The 27,677-nt window shown below is 34.2% G+C and overlaps 1 protein-coding gene across 1 annotated transcript in view; it reads left to right on the top strand.

The window, feature by feature from the left end:
- ROCK2 (Rho associated coiled-coil containing protein kinase 2) overlaps window positions 1-26,991 on the top strand; it is a 137,448-nt gene extending 110,457 nt beyond the window's left edge. Inside the window, exons 21-34 of the mRNA XM_057741062.1 lie at window positions 4,227-4,296; window positions 5,610-5,713; window positions 5,878-6,064; window positions 8,056-8,149; window positions 8,244-8,338; window positions 9,130-9,309; window positions 9,778-9,946; window positions 12,129-12,199; window positions 13,673-13,761; window positions 14,195-14,273; window positions 15,325-15,586; window positions 15,675-15,888; window positions 22,254-22,354; window positions 23,606-26,991. Coding sequence (XP_057597045.1) covers window positions 4,227-4,296; window positions 5,610-5,713; window positions 5,878-6,064; window positions 8,056-8,149; window positions 8,244-8,338; window positions 9,130-9,309; window positions 9,778-9,946; window positions 12,129-12,199; window positions 13,673-13,761; window positions 14,195-14,273; window positions 15,325-15,586; window positions 15,675-15,888; window positions 22,254-22,341 — 1,702 coding nt within the window. The 3' untranslated portion in view covers window positions 22,342-22,354; window positions 23,606-26,991. The remainder of the gene's footprint in view (window positions 1-4,226; window positions 4,297-5,609; window positions 5,714-5,877; window positions 6,065-8,055; window positions 8,150-8,243; window positions 8,339-9,129; window positions 9,310-9,777; window positions 9,947-12,128; window positions 12,200-13,672; window positions 13,762-14,194; window positions 14,274-15,324; window positions 15,587-15,674; window positions 15,889-22,253; window positions 22,355-23,605) is intronic.
- The last annotated feature ends 686 nt before the right edge of the window (window positions 26,992-27,677 follow it).

Here is a 27,677-nt window from a genome sequence, read left to right on the forward strand (position 1 = left end):
TGTTTCTTCTCCTGTCCTAATTACTCTTTGTTTGTACCTAATTTATGATACTTAGTGTATATGCCTATTATTTTCTTTATAAGTGCACTTGGATCTGTTGTTTCTTAATCCCTCAATTCCTAACCCCTCCTCACCAAAGATACCCACATCTGCTGTCTTAATCACCCAATAGAGTGTGAGTTCATTGAATGCCAAAAAACCACTTAAATTTTGCTCTCTCCAACCCTTGATTAATCTTGTGCACATAAGACATCCTCAGTAAGTGTTGCATGAATGAATTGCATACCTATCATGTATGAGGCACTGATAGCCACTATGGGAGATTCAAAGATGAGTCAGATATATTTCCTACCCTTAAGAAGCTTACTAGCATTTTATCAGAAGTTATTCCTTAGGAAGAGGTAAGACAAGTACATAAATAATTGGAATACAAAGTTAAATATATATACATATATATTTTTTGAAATGGCCAATATAGACTTCTCTTCTTCCTTCCAAGATTCTAGTAAAACTCGAGTAAAGGAATTTTTTAAATGTATAAACCCACATCAAGAAGTCCAGTGGATTGGAGGACAGGAAGTTACTTTAATTAATGAGATAGTGGCAAGTGGGTGGAAACCTTCTGCCTGATAAAGCAACAGCCAGGAGTATATATGAAGTGGGATATAGATGAAGAAGGAAAATGTTTCATTATTTGAAGGAAATACCTTGGCAGACTGGAGTAAATGTGATGTTATAAGTGGAGCAATTTGCTAATCATACTCTGCCACAACCACTTGCAGAGATGTCTGTAGTCAGGCATTGCCACCACTAGGATTCTTTTTTTAATTTATTGATTATTTTTTGGGGGGTACACCAAGTTCAATCATCTGTTTTTATACACATATCCCCGTATTCCCTCCCTCCCCTGACTCCCCCCCACCCTCCCCCGAGTCCCCCCCACCCTCCCTGTCCCAGTCCTCCAAGGCGTCTTTCATCCTCGAGCTGAACTCCCTTTGTTACACAACAACTTCCCACTGGCTATCTATTTTACAGTTGGTAGTTATATATATGTCTACGCTACTCTCTCGCTTCGTCTCAGCTTCGCCTTCACCACCCCCCCGCCGCCCCCTCGCAAACCTCGAGTTCTCCAGTCCATTCTCTGCACCTGCGTCCTTGTTCTTGTCACTGAGTTCATCAGTACCATTTTTAGATTCCGTATATGTGAGTTAGCGTAGAATATTTGTCTTTCTCTTTCTGACTTACTTCACTCTGTATGACAGACTGTAGGTCTATCCACCTCATTACATATAGCTCCATCTCATCCCTTTTTATAGCTGAGTAATATTCCATTGTATATATAAAGAAGATGTGGCATATATATACCACTAGGATTCTTACAGAGCATTCCCTCGGAAGAAATGGGGCACACCCTCTATGGATAATTAGAACAGCTACTATGGGGTCAGCAGGTCAGAGAAAAGCCTTTCCCATTCTGGCATTTAGTGGTCTTCTTGTTTAAGACTGGCTTCCTAAGCCTCTCATTTTAAACTGAAGTTTGCTGTGTAGAAAATCCCTCCCCTGTACACAGAGATTAAAATTTCTGATGCCTCCTTTGTAAATGAGTGACCAAGTATCACTAGGAAGGCCCACAACAGGAAAGAGAAAGACTGATAAAGAAGGAAAGTGCCACCTGATGAAACATGTATCATGGAATGGAAGAGAACTTTAACAAAAAGAAAGCACAGATTTTTTAAAAACCTGCTGGTAATAATTAGTACTGATCAAAGATTCTAGAAGATACTACTTCCATTAAACAGGAACCTGACATAATAAAAGACAGCCAGGATAGGAAGGAGCTCTTGAAGATTAAAAATTATTGCCAATGTAAATTTATTAGAAGGGTTTGAAGAAAAAAATCAGAGAAATTTCACAAAGTATAAAACAAGAGGGAATAACACAGGAAATATGAGAGAAAAGCTAAGACACAGAGAGACTGTTCCAGGAGTTCTAGCACTAGATGAAGAATTCCAGAGAAACCTAGGGGAGGAAATTATTAAAGAAATAATAGAATTTCCTATAGCTGGAAAAGAAGTCTTTAGACTGAAAGGACCCAGCAAAGATACATGATTAAAAGACTCACATTTAGATATGTTCTTATGAAATCTCAACAACAGAAGAGAAAGGATGGGAGTGTAGCAGTTCTTACCCTCCAGCTGGGGAGATTGTGGTTTGTGGTTGATGCAGTAGGAAATGGAGATTTGATTATGTCACTTAGACCAGTGATACAACTACCTTAGGGGTTGGGGGAGAGATTAGGGATGGTAAGAGCTCAATTCTCACATCCAGCAGCAGGGAATTGGTAAATAATTAAAATGTATGTCAAGAAATAGGCTGAGATGTGGTGGTAACCACCAAAAGAACAATACACAGAAATGAAACAAAGTGATTTCCTCTAGGGGAATAGGATTGGCCCATAGATGGATGTGGATAAGGAGACTGCCACCTTTCATTATAACTTTTTCTGTGCTAGTCTATACTATCTAATTGTATCCGTGTGCATATTATATGGTTACTTTCTGAAAAATAAGTTTTTCTTAAATACCTAATGTTGAGTTTTAAAGGTTACGCACTGAATGGTAGCTCTTCCAGAAGATCATGATATTAAAATTACACTGGGGTTCTCTGTGCACGGGCTTAGCTGGTGACGATGATTTAAAATTTTTAAAACCTGCTCCTTCATGTGTTATTAATTAGCGTCTTTCACATTTTTGGCTCAGAAATAATAACCATCATTCCATAATAATGCACTCATCAGTAGTAAAACACAGAATTAACACAATTAAGTGACATGGAGTGATAATTTCCCTTTTATCCAGAAGCTGAAGGGTCAAGTGAGTACACAAAGTGACCAAATTATATTAAATGAAAATAAGAATAAAAGTCCTTAGGAAGATTCAATTGAAGATAGTGTGACTAAAGCATTTAATCTGAGTTTTTCTTGCTATATACATTTTTATTTCTTTTTAATTTTTTTTTTTTTTGGCCATGCGGCACGTGGGATCTTAGTTCCCCAACCAGGGATTGAATCCGTGCCCCCTGCAGTGGAAGCGTGGAGTCTTAACCACTGGACCGCCAGGGAAAGTCCAGCTGTATACATTTTTTAAATAATCCAAGTGGTAGTAAAATATTTTCTCACTATAAAATATTCAGAACTATATTAAAAGATAAAGGTCTCCATGGTCTCCTTTATAAATGCATGCATAGTTAATCTCTTCAGAGGTGACTTATCTTAACAGCCTGTTACTTATGCTTCCACACCCTTCACTGTGCCTGTACTTATACATCTGTACCATATATATAGGGTTGAGTTTTTTGTAGATTTTGTTTTGTGTTTTTGTTTTTTAATTGTATCATATGTTGTGTTGTTCTCCAACCTTTTTTTCCCCTTAGCTTTGACTTGGAATAAGTATTTTATATATATATATTTATATTTATATATATATATATTTTAAATAAGCCCAGACTTTAACTTATTTCAGCCTAACCTCCTAAATGCCTTGTTAGGATTTTTTTCTTTATTGAAGATTAAAATATGTACAGAAAGTACACAAATGATAAGTGTAGAACTCAGTGAATTTTCACAGTGTTCAAATCTATGCAGTTACCATATTTACATTTACATATAAAAACCTATACTCTTTACCTCCCTGCAGGCCCCCTCACAGTCATTTCTTCACTCATTCTTAGATAATCAGTTTTCAGGTGCTCTTTTAATTGTACTACTTGATTGGCATAAATGGCTGATCACAATACGTGTCTGAGAGTATGTCATTTAGTGTTATTGGTTTGATACAGCATGTTTGGTCTCAGAAACCCATTATACTCTTAAAAATTATTGAGGATCACAAAGAGTTTTTATTTATGTGAGTTATATCTAATGTTATTTTTTGTGTTAGAAATTGAAACTGAGAAGATTGTAAAACTCAAAAATATATAAGCACACATTTCATTAGCTGTTGGAGTGATGAAATTATCATCTGTCATACGGCCTCAAGAAAAGTCCTTATACACTGAGAGAATTAAAGCTTTAAAAATAGCTTGAAAATTATTTGAAAATAATTTTTACCTTATGATTCTCTGAAGGGGTCTCAGGTACTCCCAGGGGTTTCCTAGACCACGTTTTAAGAGTTGCTGGCTTAATATGTGTCTAACTTATTTAAACCTTTGATTCACTGTCCCCACAGAGAACGTCAGGATGCAGATGGGCAGATGAAAGAGCTCCAAGATCAGCTTGAAGCAGAGCAGTATTTCTCAGTAAGTTCCAGATATGTTACTACTTTTAAAATTCTTTTATTTGTAGAATGTTTAAAAAATTTTGCTGTAGAACCCGAGACTGATTCTTGTCTTTAGAATAGATTATTTGTAAATTGATACAGCCACTATGGAGAACAGTGTGGAGGTTCCTTGAAAAACTGAAAACAGAATTACCATACGACCCAGCAATCCCACTACTGGGCATATACCCGGAGAACACCGTAATTCAAAAAGACACATGCACTCCAGTGTTCGTTGCAGCACTATTTATAATAGCCAGGACATGGAAGCAACCTAAATGTCCATCAACAGAGGAATGGATAAAGAAGATGTGGTACATAAATACAGTGGAATATTACTCAGCTGTAAAAAGGAGCAAAATTGGGACATTTGTAGAGACATGGATGGACCTAGAGACTGTCATAGAGAGTGAAGTGAGTTAGAAAGAGGAAAACAAATATTGTATATTAAGCACATATATGCAGAATATAGAAAAATTGTACAAATCAACCAGTTTGCAAGGCAGAAATAGAGACACAGATGTAGAGAACAGACATATGGACACCAAGTGGAGAAAGCGGAGGGGGTTGGGGTGAAAAATAATATCAAATTGTATACTTTAAATATATGCAGTTTATTGTATGTCAGTTGTATCTCAATGAAAGTTCTTAAAGGGAAAAAAAATAGATTCTTATAGCAAACCCTAGATAGAATTTTGGTTGAATGTTTTGTACCACATACATATAAAAAGAACACCTGGGCAAGAGACTGTAGATAGTTTAACAGAAGTCCATTACTGTTGCTAAAAAATAATTCTAAGCTCATACCCATACCCTGTGAAGTTGATTAAAATCATTGATTTTTGAGGAAGAATATATTTTCATAATGAAAGAAAATTGTCATTTTAATATCTGTACTTTTTTGAGATGTTTTAAAATATGAAGTAGTAACTGTCACCTCTGTTTCATTGATTTTTAAGTCAACAAAATTTTCTTGTCTAAATTAGTAATATTTTTCTTTGCCTCTTCATCCCACCAATTTGTGTCATTTAATGAGAAATCTCACTACGGTATCCTGTTGTAAATCACCCTTCTAAATTATTAGCTGAATTTTTATTAGTTAATTGGTTGATTACCAGAAAATATAAAAGCTCATTAAACTGTTAATTTGCTCATGGGTTCAACATTACTCAGTTTTATGAGCATATTTGTACGGGCTCAACTGGACTTTTTTTCTGGATAGCTTTTGAATGTGGAAATAATATTTCTGATGATGATGATGATAACATATTTCTATTATATTTTGCTATTTAGACCCTCTATAAAACACAGGTTAGGGAACTTAAAGAAGAATGTGAAGAAAAGACCAAACTTTGTAAAGAATTACAGCAGAAGAAACAGGAATTACAGGATGAAAGGTAAGGATAAGATTCTTGTCTTTTTTGTTCATAGCCATGTATCCTACTCCTATAACAGTGCCTGCTATACTCCAAATAAAAATTTGTTGATAAAGTGAATTAGGCAAAAATTTGACTTTGTAATAAAATATTGAACATTAAAAGTTCATCTCTCTAAAATGTAGGGACTCCTTGGCTGCTCAGCTGGAGATTACCTTAACCAAAGCAGATTCTGAGCAACTGGCTCGCTCAATTGCTGAAGAACAATATTCTGATTTGGAAAAAGAGAAGATCATGAAAGAGCTGGAGATCAAAGAGATGATGGCTAGACACAAACAGGAACTCACTGAAAAAGATGCTACAATTGCATCTGTAAGTAGAATGCTTGGTTCTTTTTTGGTTATAATTAAATTACTATATCATAAATCTTCCTTAGAGATACTGGAAAAGTAACGTTTATCTAAATGAAAAAGTACATATGCTGGCTACAAGATATTTGACCTAGTGAACCATCAGCTTCTCAGTGTTGTTTGGCAGAGAGAGGCTCAAAAAAAAAAAAACTGCTTCCGATGACTTCACTTGTTGGTAAATTCAGAGTTAAAGAACTAAAGTGAAAGGGAAATACCAAAAGTAAAAAACAGTTTGTCTTTTTTTTCTTGTTAAACCAATCTTAGTTTAAAAGAATCTTAGAATTTAAAACTAATCATGAAGATTAGTTTAATCATGAAGATAGTCACATATAGGTTGAAAAAATTGCAAGAAAATTTTCAAATAGAAGTAAAATATCAAATAGTTGAGTTTGCCTTGTCAATTATCCAGATCTATTAGAATGCTACAGTAATTTAAAAGTGTGGCATTAGAACAGGGGTATTTAATCCTGTTCAGTGGAAGTGAGTAGGGAGGCCAGAAATAGACTCATGCCCATATAGGATGATATATGGGCACGTGGTATCAGTGGCAATACACAAATCAGTGGGAAAGGATACAGGTTTAATAAATGGTTTTGGAATAACTATATTTTTATGTGAAAAGGAATAAAACTAGTTTCTTATTATCATTTACCATATACAGTGGTAAACTCTAGCTATCTTAAGAACCTAAATGTGAAAAATAAAATTTTTTAAATATTAGAGTCCAAAATTTACTTATAACAGAAAACAGCAAATAAATAACAGGGAAAAGATATTTGTAATGTATTTATTAAACAAGGGATTAGTATCTAGAATATATGTGGAACTCCTACAATTCAATAAGAAAAAGTTGAATAATCCCAAGGAAAAATTGGCCAAAAGAGAAGACTTAACAATATGAGCAAATGTTTAACCTCACTATTCTATAGGAAAAGGCTGGATAGAATAACTTGGAAATACCATTTCATACCCATCATGTCAGCAAAAATTCAGTGTGTGACTATTTTCAAATAGTTGAAGGATATCTGGAAAATGACATTCTTATTTACTACTCTCCAGAGTGTAAATTCAGTATGGCACACTATAGTATAGTTAATAGGATGGCAAATTCCAGTAAATTTTAAATTTTCATATAACCCAAAGAAAGTCCATAATAAGATAAATGTGCTAGAGGAATTCAGACACATACTCCTAGCAGCATAAATGTTTGTAATAGCAAAAAATTCAAATGTTATGTTAATAGATGAATGGATAAATGAAATGTGGTAGAAGATAGAACTACTGTATCAGTTAAAATGAATTAATTAGGTCTTTATATATATATATATCAACAATATAATTCTTAATGTTGAGTGAAAGCAGTTACAGAAAGGTAAATACAGTATGATTCCGTTTATGGACAGTTTAAAATCACAGAACTGCATTATATTATTTCATGTGTCTGTAATAAAAGTGTACAATCATGGATGGGAAGGATGAACACATAATTCATAATAAAATTCATTCAGGAAGGAAGAAGAGGACTAGGATTTAAAAAGAATAGCAAAGAATGTCAACTTCAGTAAAATTTTATTTTCTATTTTAAAACAATGTTCAGTAAGAAATTATAGTTTTAAAATTTATTCTGCATGATGGAATGCAGAACTTCGTCATAGTATTTGCTTTTTTGAGTTTTTCTAAATTTTTTTTTTCATTTAAAATACTGCTAAGGATTTTTGAAAGGGCAGTTTTTTGGCTTCCTGGGGTGCATGTAAAGTCTGTTATGGTTAGCAAACTTTTCATCAAGGGTGAAGTTTGGTAAGGTAGGACAAAGGCAAGAAGTCTAGAGATAGACGTGCTTAGAAAAACAAGAGTTTTAGCAATATTCTAGGATAATTTCATTTTGAATTATTGCTTTATAACTTAAAATTTTGTAGATTAGGATTTGATTTCTTTTCTACTTTCATTTCTTAGCTTGAAGAAACTAACAGGACACTAACTAGCGATGTTGCCAATCTTGCAAATGAGAAAGAAGAGTTAAATAACAAATTGAAAGATGCCCAAGAGCGTATGTATTAACAAGAATAAAGGTTATTTTCAGTATGCCTAATGTTTGTCAGTTGCTGAACTATCAATATAATTTTTACATTTTTCTGTTTCAGAACTATCAAGGTTGAAAGATGAAGAGATAAGTGCAGCAGCTATTAAAGCACAATTTGAGAAGCAACTGTTAACAGAGAGAACACTCAAAACCCAAGTGTGTATAATAAGCTCTAAATATGATTTTGAAATTTTTCTTAGTTTATCTTTTTTACATTTTACTTCTAGCATTACAGATTGGCTGTAGCAGTCATTGATTGTATCAGTATTTGAACAGTCAGGACTATCTGATTTTTAAATTGTCAACAGGTTGGGAGAAGTTAGATTTAATTAACATTGTTGAGTTCGGTGTTTATTAAAGTTTTTCTTAATTTTTCCATATGGAATCACAATCCCTCCTAATTTTTTATTGTAATCTGATAAGTTTTTGTGCTTTTAAGAAACGGTAGGGAATGACCATTTGCTGACAGCCTAAAAAAGGGTCAGTCTGAAAAGGCACCATGATTATTGACTACCCTTTTCTCAGCTCTCGTGATGTATATACAGTGTGAATACTTGTGGGTCCAGGATGCTCTGCTTTGTGATTGGGCATGTATTTTATTAGTGTGATGCCAATGCAAAACTCTCTCCTAGAATAAAAGAAGATCTGCTTACTAAAGGTCTCTCTTGGAACTAAAAACTCAAAGTGGTAGCAAGTGACATTAGAGTGAACCTATAAACATTTTAATTTACAGTTTTCAGGAAATATGAGAGTGAAAAACTAATAGCGTAGTGGTTGGCAAAGGATGATGAGTAATGAAGAAGGTGTATTTTTTTACTATAGAAAGTGTCTCTTTGTGGCCCTTTGTGTAGGGTAGGAGGTTTTGTAACTTGCTCTTGGTGAGTTACCAAGAAGTCATCAACATAATTTATTTTATTTATTTACATACTTATTTTTATGTTTTTAAGGCTGTGAATAAGTTGGCTGAGATCATGAATCGGAAAGAACCTGTCAAGCGTGGTAGTGACACAGATGTGCGGAGAAAAGAGAAGGAGAATAGAAAGCTGCATATGGAGCTTAAATCAGAACGTGAAAAACTGACCCAGCAGATGATCAAGTATCAGAAAGAACTGAATGAAATGCAGGCTGTAAGAATACTTTTTGAAGACTTCTTTTTAAGAAGTAGAATTATTTTCATGTCTGTATATAGTTTATAGGTTATGGAGCAGATTTGTTCCAGGACCCCCAGTGGATGCCTGGAACCACAGATAGTACTGGACTCTGTACATACTGTATTTTTTCCTATACCATTAGGGGTGGTTAGCATATACAGTATGAATAAGCTGGACAAAGGGGTGATTAACATCCCAGGCAAGTAGAGCCAAGTAATGTGAGATTTCATCACGCTACACAGAATGGCACGCAATTTAAAACTTACAAATTGTTTATTTCCAGATTTTCCATTTAATATGTTCAGACTGCAGTTGACCTTGGATAACTGAAACCACAGAAAGTGAAACCTTGGATAAAGAGAGACTACTGTATTATTAAACTAGGAAGCAAAATTATAACATGTGTAACATCCAGTTAATTTAACATAATTCAATTTCTTGTAGCAAATTGCTGAAGAGAGTCAGATTCGAATTGAACTACAGATGACACTGGACAGTAAAGACAGTGACATTGAGCAGCTGCGGTCCCAGCTCCAGGCCTTGCATATTGGTCTGGATAGTTCCAGTATAGGCAGTGGACCAGGGGATGCTGAAGCAGATGATGGGTTTCCAGGTGCGGATTTGTTTTCAGCCCTTATGTTTACTTTTGTCTTAAATATAGATCAGTTGATTGTTTTAAGACCTTGACTGACTTGCTCTTGAGGAAAAATATTTGTCATTTCTTTAAGGGAAAACCTGCTCCTTAGAGTGGGGGTTCCAATGACAATTTAAATTATTTTGTTTATTGATTTTTCACAAAATTTTTTATTAAAAAATGCAAATGTAAATTTCACATATTTAGTTATTTAAATTAACTCTTTATATGTTGTACATAGCTCTCTTTTTAAGCTTTCATTTAATTTTTTCTTAACTTCTTTCTGCATTCTTACTTCCTTTTATGTTGGGTGTTCAGTTCATATCACTCAGTCACACACTATGGAATCCATGTCATTCACCTACCAGCGTTCCTCTACTTCTCTCAATATTGCCACTAAGCCTTCCAGTTCTCATATGCTTCTTGACTCTGATTCTGACTCAGAAGAAGAATCTGTGCCTTACTTACCTATTTCATCGGAACCTAATGGTACAGGTGATATCCTGAAAGTCTTTCATCTCTAGGTTGTTTTTTCCACTACCCATAATTTTAGTCCTTTTGAAAAATTTTTGTAACGTTAACTAATATCCACTAACTCTAACAAGTTGCTCAGTTAACACGTCTCAATTAAAAAGGAACTGCTGCATGAACAAAGAATTTGTTTTTTAAGGTATTTTCACAGGGCATTGCTATTACAATTGATAGATTTATTTTGTCAGCTTACGAGAAATGGAGTAGTACTTTACATCGTTTAAGAACATATGGTTTCACTGTCTATTTCTTCCGTTTTTAACCAAGAAGAAATTCTTTCTGAAGTTTCATATCAAGAATGACAGTACAGAAAAAGCACGTGTAGACCATTTTAGAGGATGTGTTTAGGTTTTCCTTGCGTGCTTACCTAGTCAGCATTGTACTAGGCCTTAAAAAAAGTCTAAGACAATTTGACCTGATCTTGTCCTTAAAGTATTTATAGTTGAAATGAAGAAACCAGGTGGAAAACCATAAAACTGTTATGTTTAACACAAAGTGTGAGTACAAAGCACATTTAAAGTAAATGCCACAGAACGTTAGTATATAAGCAGCTGAACGTGAAGTAAAACTTAATCTATTAGTTGAATTCAGAGTGAACTAGCTATATTTATTTACATTATCATCACATTTCCCAGGGATATACCAGTATAAATCATGGGTGATATATTGAAGTTGTTTCAGATCTTAGCAATAAAATTATTTCAGTCTTACTCATATTGTTAGAGGTCATCTGATTAGTCCCTTATATTGGTATAGGGCCATGTTCAGACAGTTGAATATATGGCTGTTTTTAATGACAGCATTTCTATTCATGGAGTCTGGAAGGTTATAGATGTGAGACAGAGAGTATAAGCACTGGAATCAGAGACGTGTCCCCATGTGACCTTCTGTGGGGTTGTTGTAAAGCATCTAGCACAGTTCAGACACATAGTAGATGTTAGGTAAGGGATAGCTACTTTTATTATTAGCATAACCTCCAAAAATGTGTACTTCACTTAGTTATTTCACTAAAATAAATTGATCAAATGCCATTAGAACAAATTCTAAGGATTCAGTTTCCTTGCTTGAACTAGAATTTTATTGATTTTAATATTTTGGAATTCAAGAATGTTTTGGTTTATTGCTACTTATTAGCCAGATTTCATCTGTAATTTACACAATTTTATTTAATTTTATTACAGCCATTCTAAAAGTCCATTTTCTCTGAACACATAATTATTCACTTAAAATGTTTTCTCTTCAAAGAAGATGTGCACTATGTCTATAGTTAGGCCTTCTTCCAAGGAAAAATAGAGGATTCTAATACAGGTGTATCTGTGAGAATAGAGAGCTGCTTTTCTTTTTTGCAACTTTTCTGCGGAACTTTGCAAATGCATGAATTTAATTAATGGGGCATTTGACGTTATAAGCTACGGGATATATATTTCCAATGTGATGTAACCTGGATTTTGTTTTGCATTGTATAACTTGCTTATACTGATCCTGCATTATTATTATATTTTAGATGATGTATAATGATAAATTCTGAAGGGCATTTTGATTTGTGACTTTTATATTAAAATTTTATTAAGTTCCTCATTTTCTTAAAAGACTTGTTATATTTATTCTCATGTCTTGTGCTTATTTATAGAATCAAGATTAGAAGGATGGCTTTCATTGCCTGTGCGAAACAACACTAAGAAATTTGGGTGGGTTAAAAAGGTAATTGGTACTTTTGAAAATGGTTCTTTTGTTTTGCCTTTGGTTTAGCTACAGCCATTTCACTTTTGTAGTCTAAGATATATATAACTAGAACTTTTAGACACATAAAACTTGTTTGCACTTTCAGATTTGAAATGATATAATTTTATGTATCTTTTAAAAAAAAAACATACCTTTTCATCATTAACATGTTGTTAATAATAAAACAGGATTTGGTGTTAGGAAAATAGAAGCCTGTTGACCTTGGTGCTCTTGCTGTTTCGGTGAGAAAACAGCTCTGGATATGACAGAAAGTCCTATTTATTTCTCTTCCTCTGTTACTATGGTTGTTGATATTATGTTCATTTTTGATGAGTGTCTTAGCCTTAGGCTGCTATAACAAAATGCCGCAGACTGAGTAGCTTATCAACAACAGAAATTAATTTCTCATGGTTCTGGAGCCTGGAAGTTCAAGATCAAGGTGCCAGCCAGCATGGTTGGGTTCTGGTGAAGGTCCTCTTCCACACTGCAGACTTCTTGCTCTGTCCTCACTGTGGAAGGAGTAGGAGTTTCTCTGGAACCCCTTTTATAAAAGGCACTAATCCCATTCATGAGGGCTCCGGTGTCATGACCTAATCAACTTCCAAAGTACCCCTCTTCCTAATACCATCCCATTAGGTGTTAGTATTTAACATATGAATTGGAGGAAATATAAACATTCAAACCACAGCAATAAGATTACTTATGCTATTGGATCTTGAAGCTAAATCAGTCCAAAAAATATTTGAATTTATTTCCCCCCCCAATTTGCTTGTTTAACGTATATGCAAACAAATTTATTGTTATTTTAGGGAAGACTTTTTTTTTTACTTTTTTAAATTTTATTTATTTATTTATTATTTTTTGGGGGGGTACACCAAGTTCAATCAGCTGTTTTTATACACATATCCCCGTATTCCCTCCCTTCACTCCCCTCACTCCCCCCCACCCTCCCTGCCCCAGTCCTCCAAGGCATCTTCCATCCTCGAGTTGGACTCCCTTTGTTATACAACAACTTCCCACTGACTATCTATCCTACAGTTGGTAGTATACATATGTCTGTGCTACTCTCTCGCCTCGTCTCAGCTTCCCTTTCACCCCCCGCCCCCTCCCAAACCTCGAGTTCTCCAGTCCATTCTCTGTATCTGGGAAAGCCTTTTTTTTTTTTTTTTTTTTGGGCACACGGGCTTAGTTGCTCCGTGGCATGTGGGATCTTCCTGGAGCTGGGATCGAACCTGTGACCTCTGCATTGGCAGGCGGATTCTTAACCACTGCGCCACCTAGGACCCCCTGGGGAAGACTTTTTTTAAGGATACATTAAGATAACTTTTTAGGTATTTAACTTAAATATTTTATATTATTTTTATTGCTAATATAGAATTTATTTTCAAAGAAAATAAATACGATATATGTTAACCTTAATCGTCGTTTAATTCGTTTCCTCCTTTTTAACAGTATGTGATTGTGAGCAGTAAGAAGATCCTTTTCTATGACAGTGAGCAGGATAAAGAACAGTCTAACCCTTACATGGTTTTAGATATAGAGTAAGTATTTTTATTAGCATGTTTAGGAACTTTACCTTTTAAAGTTTGAGTAACATGACCTTTTTGTCAAGTTAGTGTAATTTATTAGTCATATAGTACATGTGTATACTCATATAGTATAGCTGCTAGTATACTGTTGTTACATTTCCTTAAATTTGCTTCATACAGATGAAAGTCTGGGATATAGAGTTGGCTAAAACATCTTTATTTTATGAGTCTTTAATGTTGTTTTCTGAAACTAATTGGAAAATTTCTGACTTACTGGAAATTTCTCAAAATCTTAAGGAGTAATTGAATTTATAAAGTAAGATATTCTCTGACCTTCTAACAAGGGTCAAAGTAGTCAGTTTTAATTTCTGTCATAAGTATAGGATAACTTATATAATTTGATCCTTTGGTAATACTTTACTCCTTTATTAAAAATCTTTTATAGCAAGCTATTTCATGTCCGACCAGTTACACAGACAGATGTATATAGAGCAGATGCTAAAGAAATTCCAAGGATATTCCAGGTAAACCGTTTTATTTTGTGGTTTGTTTGTTTGTTTGTTTGTGTGTTTTTCACCTTTATACATTCTCAGCATGACATGACATAACAAATTTCTTTATTCTTGGGACTTTTTCAGATTATCTTTCAATTTTAGTCCCATTTAAAGGTGGTTTGTTCTTCTGTGAGTTTTACGTTTATCCTATTTGGATACATCTTAATTCTTCTCTCTGTTTTACTTGTTAAAGTCTATAGTGTGTTTATATCATGTTTCTCGCCTTTGCTATCCTTTGTTCAAGGTTGGTTATGACGTTTTTTGAGCGTGAATGTTCCCCTATTTTTGGTTTTATGCTCAGCTCTCTAGAAAGGTAAAAAAGTTGCTTGAGAAGTTAAATTTTGCACCCAGGAGCCCTTTTACTTCTAAGATGAAGCCAAATTCTTCCCTTTATTACTTTCATTTTAAAATTAGTCAAACCAACAATTATTGAGTTTCTTTTGTGTAAAAGCCATTGTGCTTGCTGTACTATGGGGAAGTTGGCTGCTTATTTTCTGGATGCTTAGGATGTGTATTTGGAGCATATTATACATCCTGTCCTCTTTTCCTTTCTTGCTCCACTCTCCAAATACAAATCTTTTCAGTTAAAGCTATATTTGCAGTTATCACTGAGTTGTCTCTTTTTGAGAATCAGAGAGCCTCAATTCTTATAATTGCTGCATCTCTTCAGGTGATTGTTTTGAACATTCCCTCCCAGAAAAGCTTTCTAACACTAATCAAGTGCACATTTACTTTTTGCTATCCCATTCTGATAAAATTGCTGAAACATAGGAAGATAACATGTAGAAAATAAGGAGGCATCATTTGAACAGGATTGATTCTTTTGAAATGTGAACCGGAGTGACTGCTAATGACTTTTCTCCTCTGTGCTCTTCATTAGAACCTACTAACATTTGAACATCAGACTCATTTTCTTCTCATTGAGTAGTTTAGGGTAATTTTATTTACATGTAAGAATTATTACTACATGAAATACAACTTATATTTGAAGATCATTCATTGTTCTTTTTGGTGTTTATAGATTCTGTATGCCAATGAAGGAGAAAGTAAGAAGGAACAAGAATTTCCAGTGGAGCCAGTGGGAGAAAAATCAAATTATATTTGCCACAAGGGACATGAATTTATTCCTACTCTCTATCATTTCCCAACCAACTGTGAGGCGTGTATGAAGCCTCTGTGGCACATGTTTAAACCTCCTCCTGCTTTAGAGTGCCGTCGCTGTCACATTAAATGTCATAAAGATCACATGGATAAGAAGGAGGAAATTATAGCACCTTGCAAAGGTAAATAGTAAATTACTTGCTCCGTCAATATTATTTATGTTCAGATCATTTTAAACATTAATAATTTTTTTCAAATATTTCTTTATAGTGTATTATGATATTTCATCGGCAAAGAATCTGTTGTTATTAGCAAATTCTACAGAAGAGCAGCAGAAGTGGGTTAGTCGGTTAGTGAAAAAGATACCTAAAAAGCCTCCAGCTCCAGACCCTTTTGCACGGTCATCTCCTAGAACTTCAATGAAAATACAACAAAACCAGTCTATCAGACGGCCAAGTCGACAGCTTGCCCCAAACAAACCAAGGTAATAAATTAAAATGTGGTAAAAGTTAAAGTATTTAAAAAAATATTTTGCTGTTTATACTCAGATTACAAACTTTCCTAATGACTGTTTTTCTTTGCTTGGTATTTTCATGATCTGTGGAATACCAAATGTTTGAAACTATTTCATTGTGCATGTCTCATTCATTGGTTCAGCTGGATGTAATAAATTTACTTACTAAATCACACGCATATATTAAATTCAATCAAAAATATATAAAGGGCTCGTTTTTGTCATGTGTATGTATATAATTATAATATTTTAGGATTTTATAAGTACACTGACTTAATTTATTGATTTAGTAGACAAGATGCACACACAGACCTTTAAGTGTCAGGTACACACATTGTTTTTATTGCAAACCTCTTAATCCTCTTTTATGTTACATGACTTGGGGGGCAGGACTGAAATCTTAAGTCTTAATTCAAATCTACAAGTTTAAAATAATAACTTGTCTCAGATTTAAAGTAACAGATCAGCTTAAAAATGTAAATATTAACTAATAAATATAGTGGGCATTTCTTATAATTGAGGTGGAGTTGGGAATATGGAGTTAGGTTAGAGATTATTATTGCACAAAAACATTTTGGTGAAGCCATTTTCATATAGCTACATTATAGTAATTTTTGATTCAAAATAACCATTTCTTGGCTTACTAGCTAATATAGTATTTATAAATAAATATTGCTATTCATTGAAATGAAGATGAAGATTTGGCTAGCTGAAGGATAAAGTATATACTTAGATCATGTATCTGAGTTCAGGTGTCCTTTTTGTTCTTCTAACACAGGACTTTCAGTACATGAATAATGATGTGCATTGGCTGTATTATCAGGAATGTTTTCATTCTAGCCACAACATCGTATGTGAAACTTTTCTTGAAACTAATATCTCAAGGAAATAATTTAGAATGACAAAGGTAGAATTGGTGTTTCAGCAGTGAAAATGTTGAATTTTTGTGTGAGGTATGATAAAACTAAGTATTATAGAATTAGCGATTTTATGGTAGTAATTGACCTGAAGAAACTCAAAGAATTCAGAGACACTGAAGGTCATTCCATGTACCTTGTGAAAAACATCTAAAAATTAAATTTCTGTTATTAATATTGTAGAACCATTCATGCATAAATGCCAAGCTATTTTAATACCTTCCAATAAATAGTGCTTTATAGCTTCCAACATGCTTCCATATATTGGGTTGGCCAAAAAGTTCATTTAGCCAGTGAACTTTTTGGCCAAGCCAATATATTCTAGTCTCTCTTTTAACTTCTCATATATTCTTTCATTTGATCTTTAAAATACTTGTGGAGTAGAATAGGTATTACTATCTTTTTTTTTGAGACTCTAGAAAGGCAAATTATTTGTTTTGTTCAGGACTTAAAAGAACTCCAGGATTTTTTAATATATTTTATTCTTTTGTGCTATTTGACAAGTTAATGATTTCTCTATGTATGATAACACATAGTTTACGAAGCAGTTTTTAGATCAAGTGAGGCATGTTTTCAATTACATAAGTTTTCATGTTCACTGACTTACAGATACTTTTCTTGCCCCCCAATTCAGCATTATGGTTTATTTGAAAGCACATTTACTTTTGATTTTTGTTACTTTCTTTTTTAGTTCTGGCCCTGCCCTTCGAATCATTCTTCATTGATTTTTTTAAATACATTTTGCATAGCAACAGTAAGTAATAGGGATTTCTTTCTCTCACACCTATGCATGTAGATAAAACTAATACCAAAGCTGACTGTAAATGTATAGGGATTTTTTGGGAAATTTTTAAATCTAATATGCTCTTTGAAATTTTAAATGTAAAGATGGGCAAATTTAAAATATAATTTTGCATTTTATTATGCCTCTGCAACATTATTTCCTTTGCTCTTAACATCTATGCCTTCATTGCTTCATTAACTCATAAAATTGTATCTGTGTTGTCCTTATGTGAATAACCCTACATTTTGCATTCCATTTGGGTGTCACATTTTAAGATGAGCATACACAAATTGAAAGGTATAATTACTGAGGGAGTGGTGGGTCATTTGAAGGTGTTACACATGTAGCAAGTGAAGGAACTAAGGATATTTTAGTCTTCTGAGGAAGTGACTTGAAAGGATGGGAGATCATAAGTAACAGTAAAGATTTAAAGGATTTTTCCTTGGAAGAACCAAGCAGAGAGGCATATTTTTAAATCAACTGGGAAGAACTATCAAGCACCCAGATTTGCAAAATTGAAAGAATTGGCTTGCTCTAGAATAGTGAGTGCCCTGTTGCCACAGGTGTGCACCTGATTTAGATGACTGCTCAGCAGAACTGTGAGGAAGCAGCACTCCTCCGTCTGTCCTGTGTATGCAGTCTGATGTCGAGTGGCTTGGCTCTAGAGGGGAGTCAAGCATTGGACTGAGAGGTCTGTAATACCCTACTAATTTATAACATATGCCTATGGACAAATGGGCAGAGCTTTAAAGGATTATCCAAGAAACCCTAGAACAGAATTTCTGGTGTGTATCACCAGTAATTTAATATCTAGTTTTTCATTTCTGGTTATTTAGTATTAGTCATAGCACTAGTCAGTCTAGCTTTAGTTGAACTAATTCAAATGGTGTCTTTCTTAAAACAAATGTTTGGCTTCATTAGACATCATCAAATATATATATATTTCTATACATGCTAAATAGTGCATAGTACCCATAAATATTCATCTAATTTTTTTTAACTTTTTCTATGTTAACAACTTCATCATTATATTTTTTTCCTTTGGCTTCTATGATGTTCTTGGTTCTGTTTCTCCTTTTACCTCTCTGCAGCATTTTCCTTTTTCTGTAGTGAAGTGCTTTAAAGTAATAAGTGTTAGCTACTATTATTATATAAAATAACATTTTTGAGGGCATAGTATAATATACCAGGCACTCTTCTGTGAGCTTTTACTGTACTAACCTATTCATCCTCATAACCACCCTGTGATTTAGCTATCTATGTCTCTCTTTTACAGATGAGGAAACTAAGACACAGAAACATTGTGTGCCCAAGGTCACACAGCTAATAAGTAGCAGAGCCATGAGCTTAGATCCAGATAGTCTAGTTCCAAATCCTGTTTCTCAACTGTAATACTTCACTGCCTCACAGTGATTCAAGCAGACTTGAATTGACAGTTTATAAAACATAGTGTGTAGAACTGCAATTTTAAAAGAATGTTTTCTTGGTAATTTTGAACTAAAATACTATGCTGGAAAAGTAAAAAATTTGTGAATAAAGTGCCAACTTTTGATTAAGACAGTTTGGAGAGATCCTAATTTGTTCCAGTGCAAGACACAAAATACTGGTCCCTGCTGAGGGCATTTCTCTTTAATTTTCTTTCTCTTTAAAGATTTTTTTTAAGCCACACAAAAAAGTATAAAGCAAAAATGCAACAAATACTCATTTATTCCGTTTTAAGAAATAAAGCATCGCCAATACAGTTAAAACTTAAGGGTGACAGGAGCTATTATTTTATCATTATCTCATCTTTATTCTTTTCCAGTTCTAAATATTAGAACATTAACAGACTGGGAAAATAGTAATAAAGTTATATACAACTTGAAGTGTCAAAAATAAATCCATAAATGAAGTAGAAGAAAATAGGGGAATATGTATCTGATGTTGGATTAGAGAAGAACTTCCTAAGACTAAAAGCAAAGAAAGAAAGAAGTAAAAGATTAACCAAAAATTAAAGCCTTGTAGATTTAAAAACACCACATATTTTACAATACATATGAGAAAGATGGATTGGTATCTTTGTGCATGGAGTTCTTATGTAAGTCATTTAGAAAACAGGAGATTGAGGGACTTCCCTGGTGGCTCATTGGTTAAGAATCTGCCTGCCAATGCAGGGAACATGGGTTCGTGCCCTGGTCCGGGAAGATCCCACATGCCACGGAGCAACTAAACCCGTTTGCCAAAACTACAGAGCCTGTGCTCTAGAGCCCGTGAGCCACAACTGCTGAGTCCACACACTGCAACTGCTGAAACCTGTGTGCCTAGCGCCTGTGCTCCACAACAAGAGAAGCCACCACAATGAGAAGCCCGCACATTGCAATGAAGAGTAGCCCGCACTCACCACAAATAGAGAAAGCCCGTGCGCAGCAATGAAGACCCAGTGCAGCCAATAAATAAATGTTTGTTTATTTATTTATTTTAAAAAAAGAGAAAGTAAAAGGAGATTGACTATTCCCAATATAAAAATTAGTGAGGAACGTACAGGCATTACCATAAATATGAAAAAGTGATCAACCTAATTACTAAGCGAAAAGTTTTAAATTAAATTAGAACTATATTGTAAAACTATTCTCACCTGCTAAAGTGGTAAGGATTAAGAAACTTAGTATTGGTGAGATGTAAAGAAATGAGTCCACTCATGTGCTGCTAGCAGAACTCAAAACTAAATGTGGCCCTTCTAAAGCAGTCTGGCAGTGAGATTTATAGGCCTGAGCGTGTACCCATTGATCAGTTAATTAATGGAGGAGCATAGACAGTCAAACAGATGATTACAGTACTGTTTAACATGTTGTTTATGATGGAGGTATGAACAAGTGCTGTGGGAGAACAAAGGAAAGCTTGGAGAATTCTGCAATTAAAGCACCAAGAAAGGTCTCCAAAAAATGGAGGGTCAGTAATTTCTCAGGCAAAGAAATAAGGGAAAAGACAGTTCTGGGCAAAACGTTATGTGCAGAGGCACTAGTTGTCAGAATTACATATGTGTTTGTAATGTTGTATTGGGTTATTGGGTTGGGAGCGGTTAATGATAGGAAGTGGTACATGACACTGGAGAGAAAGCTCTGAGCCAGACTGAAAGGGACCATGTTCACTGTGCTATAGGAGTTTTGGTTTTGTTCTACTAATAGAAGGCTTTCACCAAGAGATTAGTATGTTTTGACTTAATGAGATTCTGAACTAAAGTACTGACAGTGAAAATGGAGAGAAGAAACCAAGTTAAAGAAAGATTGTTAAGTAAAAATAAGTTAGATGACTGACTGGAAGGGGAGGAGGGAGAGTTTTTAAGGGAAGTCTTCCCACGCATTACCCTGCGATGAGACTTTGAAAATTTGAAGATTGTGATGAGGGCACACACTTTACACATTCTTCAATGGTTGTGGAAGGATATGAAATGCAGATTTTTCAAAAAGTATGCTAAAATGGGGGCTTTGGATACCCAGAAAGGCCACCTGATCTCAGTCTCCCAGGTAGTAGAGTTGAAACCATTGCTAAAAGTTACTTTACATGTCAGGCAAAAAAATGAATATGTACTAGGCTGTGACATGTTTTAAGTGAATAAATGTACCTAAGTTTGTGTGCTTATTAGTCAAATATTCTGCATTTAGCACATATTGAAGTAACTTGAGTCGGTTTGTTTACTTTTAAATTAGGGTAATCATCCATCAACCTACTCTGTCAGTGATTCTCAGAGTCAACCAGCTGCATCAGAATTCATCTCAGAATTCACCTCAAAAATGCAAATACTTCCCCCCTGCCATTTAATTATATGAGAATCTCTTGCGATGAAGCCTGGGAATATGCATTATACATAGCAGTGGGTAAATCATATACACTAAAGTTTAAGAACCACTGACATAGTGACCATAAATGAGCTTTTGGGGACCAGGTGGATTCCTTGGTATTTGGGAACATCACAGTTATAAACAATGAGAAAGTTACTCCTATTTTTAAAAATAGAAATGATTGCAGTATTAGGTGATTGGGTTGGATTGGAAAGAAAAAAACCACATACCCCTGTTCTAAGTCCAGTTTATTTGGCCAAAATAAGTTGCTAATGCTGCTTATCTACCTATGGTTTTCCCCTTATTTTTAGTTTTTTATGGAAGGCTTAAATTTGGTGACCCATTGAACAAGTAGGGTCCTGCTGGAATTGAGAACGCTACATTCTTAATATTACTCGCCTTTCATACCAGGGCTTATGGTACAATTCTGGGAAAATGTGAGCTGACAATCTGGGCACTGTTGTGAAGGGAACATTGACACATGTTTCAATTCTTAAATTGAACTGGGAATCAGGATGGTTATGTCTTCACGTGGGCCCAGTGGAAAGAAGATTGTGTCTTACCCCTAAATATTATCTCTGTCCTTAGTTCTCTGGTAGTTTGGAAAGTGTACCTGGTCAACATGATTACATGCATTTGCATGTAAAGAGAAAGATGATTTCCCTGTGTGCTTCCATCTTAATTTTAATCATGTTGTTATCAATGAAAGGAAAGTTAAAATGCTTACAGCACAATGTGTGATTTTTCGATCATAGCATATTAAACTGTCGTTTCTAAAGAGTGTTAGAGTATAAATTTGCAAACCTCCTATTGCAGATTGCTTGATCTGGCATTTAAAGACTGGGATTGGTCATTTGATGATGTTGATGGTGGTGATGATGATGAGGATGTTTTTGATTTCTGAAGAAGTAAATGGGGTAAATCAAAAAATGAGAAATGAGTTGTTTTAGTATTTCCAAGTAGTGCATGTGGTTTGCACTTCGGATTTTCATTATTTTTGACCAGTTTGAAATTTTATTAAGTTGTTTTTCATAGTATATATTTGAAAAGTAATTTTCAGAAAAGTTTCTAACTGAAATTTCCATGTTAAGTATAGAAGTGAAATGCTATGTTCAGATTCTTTATTGGCCATATGTTTTCAATACAGTTGGAATTGTAATTTTTTATCTTAGGAATGAAACGTAGAAATAACAAATAGAGCTAATTCTGGTACTTTCTGTGCATTCCAAAGAAGCCATATGCAGAGAAGTAAAACTTACACAATATTTTCAAATTCCTACAACTGTATTAGTTTGTGAACATAGCATGGGATTCCTTTCTCCCTCCATCTTTCTCTCCTTCCCTCCTCTTTCCTTCTTTCTAACTTGCAAGAATTGAAACCATAAAACTTTGTAAGTCTAATAAATGCTGTGAACTAGCTGTTTCTGATTTGGCTTTCTTTTGTGATGTGAAATGTTTACTTTTTGAAAATTTAATGTTACTCTTGCTGAAGAATTCTAATGGTATGCTGTGAAAGCTCTTGTGCTTTTAGAAAATGTAGTTTGGTTAATAGTGGCTAACGGAGATTTGAATGAAAATTGAAATTCATGAGTTAAACCTTTTATATGCAATGAATTTAAAAGAAGTAATGTCTATCTTAACCTAAGTAACATGTTGCAAAGTACATACTTAAATCACACATTATTGGAATCTGTTTATAACCAGGATTTACAGAATATTTTTTTACATATATTTACTACAACATTGTGTTTGTTCCCATTTCCTAGATTTTTAAAATGTGGCATACGGCCAGTCAAGAAGAACCTAGTCCATAAATCCACTCTTATTTCAGCTACACGAGGCAGCTAACAGTTAAACCCCGTCAAACTTGACATTCACTTGAGTTTTTCAGGGACATATTGTCTCACCCTAATAGCCAGTTAACCATATGAAACCTTGTGTGTCATGTTTGTGGCCCATATGAGAAAATATGAGGAAGACTATAATTGCATGTACCTAAAAATAAGAAAAGTAATACAGTAAATATGTTTTATGCATGATTTCGGTGTTAAAAGTATAGTAGTTGGAAGACTATATAGTTTGATGTAAATGGAATGCCTTTTCAAGGAACTGATAACAGTCTCTACATTTCACTGTATTAACTAATTTTATTTTCCTTTTCTTTCTAGCTAACTGCCTTCTATGAATGCAGTCATTATTCAAGGTGATCATATTCTTCCAGTTGAAACAAGACTGAAATATGATGGCCCAAAATTTATTAAAAAGCTATATTTTCCTGAGAGACTGATATACACATATATGTTCCCTTTATTCCTGCAACATTATTTCTAAATCTTGGATAGATTTTCTGGGCTCCTTTGGAGCAGCAAGTTGAACCAACAGTGGTTGGTTAATAGAATAAGAATATCATGTGCAACTCTTTCAAACTTGTTCCATAAAGCTCTCTTAGCATCACTCACACTACATTGCATAAAAGGATTGAGAAGAGTTACAGAAATCATCTTTTCAGCTTCAGCAGAGAGATTTCACCAGCACATTTGCCAGAAGAATCTGGGAATGGATTCCACTACAGCGATATAGACTGCATCTTTAAGAAGTGACCATTATACTCTGTGTGTGTGTGTGTGTGTGTGTGTGTCTCTCTCTCTCTCTGTATTACATACACACACATATACACACACACATAGTACTGTAATACACAAGAGGGTTTTTTTAACTTCCCACTTTATTTTTTTATAAACATTAATTAGATATCATTACTTACTGCAGTTGTAACTATGCACTTGTATAAAGCCATAATGTTGGAGTTTATATTACTCATTTGTGTGTACCTGATGAAAGCTGCATGGTCATGTTTAAGCAGTTACTGTAACAAGAAGTAATTATATCAGTTTCCAAATGCTTCATAATAGGCAACTTTACCCATTTTGAATGCCTTAATTTAATTTTTTTCAAAATCTCCACCCTTTTCTGTATTAAAAAAGAAAAAAAGAAAAGAACAAGTGTTTACCAGCTCTTAGGATGCAGATTTGCTTTGCAGAAGAAAAATAGTGCACTATTTTTTACACATAATAGTTATCAATGTCAGCCTGTTTTGATTGTATAAGAGAATTTTTTTTAAGTATTGGTGATAGAAACGGTAATGGATAGTATCGGAACTAATATATCTTTTATGTGTATCTGTTATTCAGCCCTTTTTACAGACCTCAGTATTAGTGTGTGACTATGAAATGTTTTCTTTGCTTTTAATTTGCTGGCTACCCTAGGTGTGTTTTTATTTCTGATAAAGACATTGGTGACTATTTTTACATTTTCACACTCATTCAAAAATTATCTCAAATACAAAGAAAACTACGATGTACTGTAGATATATTTTAAATATTTAAATGTGATCCCTTAAACACGCAACAGTGTATGGCAATATTTCAGTATTGGGTTAAGAAGACCGGTGACTGGGAAGAAGTGGCCTCAAAGGCACTTAACTTGATTTTTATTTTTTTAAATGCTGTTGAAGTTACAGTTTATGCAGGACTATTCCTGCTTTATTTCTCATTAGCCCAGAAAAGTGTATGTTTTATACTGCTACAGTATGCATCAAAGATAAGCATCAAGTAAAAAAAAAATTATGTAGTCTTTTATCAGTCTCTCTTTACATACATAGAGTTTGGTGTGATATTGAAATACATCATCTAATATTTCTATGAAGGAAGTAGACATTTTTCATTGATTCCTGCTGGGGTCAGTGCAGAGGTGTTTAAAGAGTTAAATCCCCAATTATAGATATTATTATGGAAATTGAAGAGTGGCCTTTGGCTACTGATGTACTGAAACTGAATCTTGTTATTACATTCTCCAGGCTGCACTCTTCCATGCTGTCTGTGCTAAAACTAGATAGCATGCCATTTCCCTTGCAGGTATGTTCTGGTTTTGGGGGCACAGCTCTTTTTTTTTTTTTTTAATTAAGATTAAAAAATGAAAAATATATAAAATTTATATAGAATAAATATTTCCATTCATTAGACTTGTTAAAAGGAGACTGAATTAATATTTTATATAAAGATTTTGTTACACTATGGGAAGTTCTATCATATTATTCTGAATTGGAGAGTATATATATATATACATATATATATTTTTAATAAACTTTATTAAGGTGAAATAATTTGAAGTTTACACATGAGTAATTGAAATATTTGAGTAAAAATGGCAAAAGTTTAAATTTTGAATGCTGTATATATTAGAGAATATGGAGAATCATGGTGTGATGCAACTATTCGAGGAAAATGAATGTGAAGTTTTTTGGGGGGAAACAGATAACCTAAGGGGTGAAAAAAATCTCTCCATGAAGATTCTTCACATTATGTGGTTTGACATAAGGATTTATAAGGTTGTTTGTCCAACTAATGGAAATGTGCTTAATAAAAATTTCTGACCTTGGGTAAGAATTTGCTTCATACCCTGTTGCTGGTTTCATGTACGTACATGAGTGCATGCATCCATCCAAATGTTCTCTTCCCAACACTCATTAAATATGACATTGACTTGGTTTAACAATCTGATTTTGTGCCAGCTTCTCTTCTTCTTGAGGCTCCAAAACTACCAAGATAAATTGAAGACCAAAAGTTGCTCATTTTCTCACACCTGATTTCTCCTAGAGCCATAAATACCTCCTTTTGAGAAATAAGTAGTGAATACTGGGATTTTCTTAGTTGGATTTTTTTACTTTTGTGGGAATAGTGAGACAAAGTAGAAGGAAAACTGGTGCCAGGGTTACTGTTGAGGATTACAGTATAGTGCATTTTTGAAAAGTATTAATACAAAATGCTATCTAGAAGCAACATTTTAAAAAATCTGAAAGTTAAAAATGCTCTGGAGCTAACTAAAGGATAAGTATACCAGTAAATCTAAAATAAAGGTTAGTGTTTTTAAAACTAACCTATGCTAGAGTTATACCATTCTGGCTCTGAAGGGTCTCCTTTATCCCAGTTTGTCTGTAGATCCTCAAGAAGAAATACTCAAGGTTGCCAAACCACAATTTAAGAAGTTATGCTGCTGCTGTTAATCTATTCTTACAGGATTTGGGTGGTAAAGTAGAGAAGCTTGGACACTATATTACCTTATTGAAACATGCTTTAAATAACATGTTTTAAAAACCCAATAAAAGCAAGTCACTTCTGAGTTTCTCGGTCTCTGTTGACACTGCTACTGACTCATCTCTCCTCCCCTGGGATAAGATGTCAGTTTCCCTATATTGTGAAGATACCATAGTTGGTTTGTAAAGCACTTTGAAGATAAGCACTGTGTGACAGTGCTGAATATTATGCTTGTGGGGGGGGGGGCGGGGGCTGTCCTGATTCCCTTCCCCCTAATAATGAGTTTTGTTTGGAATTGTACTAAGTTATGAACTGCATGGTTTAGATAATCATAAATATTTGATCAGCTGTCCCCTTGAACAAAAATCGTACCCCCCGATTTTTTTTTATTTTGTTGCATCTTTGTAGTAATGTAATTGTATTTTATGCCTGCTTTTTATATTAAAAAATTAAATAAAAGAAATTAAGACATAAGCATTTTCATACTTTTCCTGTGAAATAGTCCTGGAATGCTGCAACCTTCTAAAATTTACCCCCCAAAATTACCTTCCCTAAAAGATGGGTATAGCAAAGAAGTCTTCAGCCCTATCATTTAATCCATGGAGAATACAAAATCGAATTTCAACTAGGAGTTTGTGTCTGGTTTAATGTCAGTATTTTAAGGGGCATGCAAACTTGAGAATCTCATTTGAGTGTCAAGGACAAGGAAGAGAGGCAGGGAGCCTGTTCTGATAGGAGTAGTGTGCTGACAGGCGATTTTCTAGAAAGCACTTTTTTGGTAATCAGTGGGGTCTTTTCTAGGATACTTGCTGGCTACATCTGATCTGGGACAGGTTATTCAGTCGGCTTCAGTGTTTTCAACTGTAAAATGGAGATTGTTTATGTATAGGATTGTTGCAGGATTAATATGATGATGTGTATAGGATATCTGGAGTAGCTCTAATGTTCGTTCCTTTCCCTCCCAGAGGGGAAAAATGGAGAACTCGTCACCTAAGGTAGTATATCTTCTTTAAGGAGTTGCTTTAGGCATTGATAAAGTATATCTAAATAAAATATTTGTCAGACTAAAAATCACACTTATACTAATGGTCAGATGATAAGAAAAGATTCACTTGGATTTTTTAAAAATGATAACTGTGACTTCTAA

The sequence above is a fragment of the Hippopotamus amphibius genome, chromosome 7 (assembly GCF_030028045.1).
Source record: "Hippopotamus amphibius kiboko isolate mHipAmp2 chromosome 7, mHipAmp2.hap2, whole genome shotgun sequence".
Classification (NCBI taxonomy): domain Eukaryota; kingdom Metazoa; phylum Chordata; class Mammalia; order Artiodactyla; family Hippopotamidae; genus Hippopotamus; species Hippopotamus amphibius.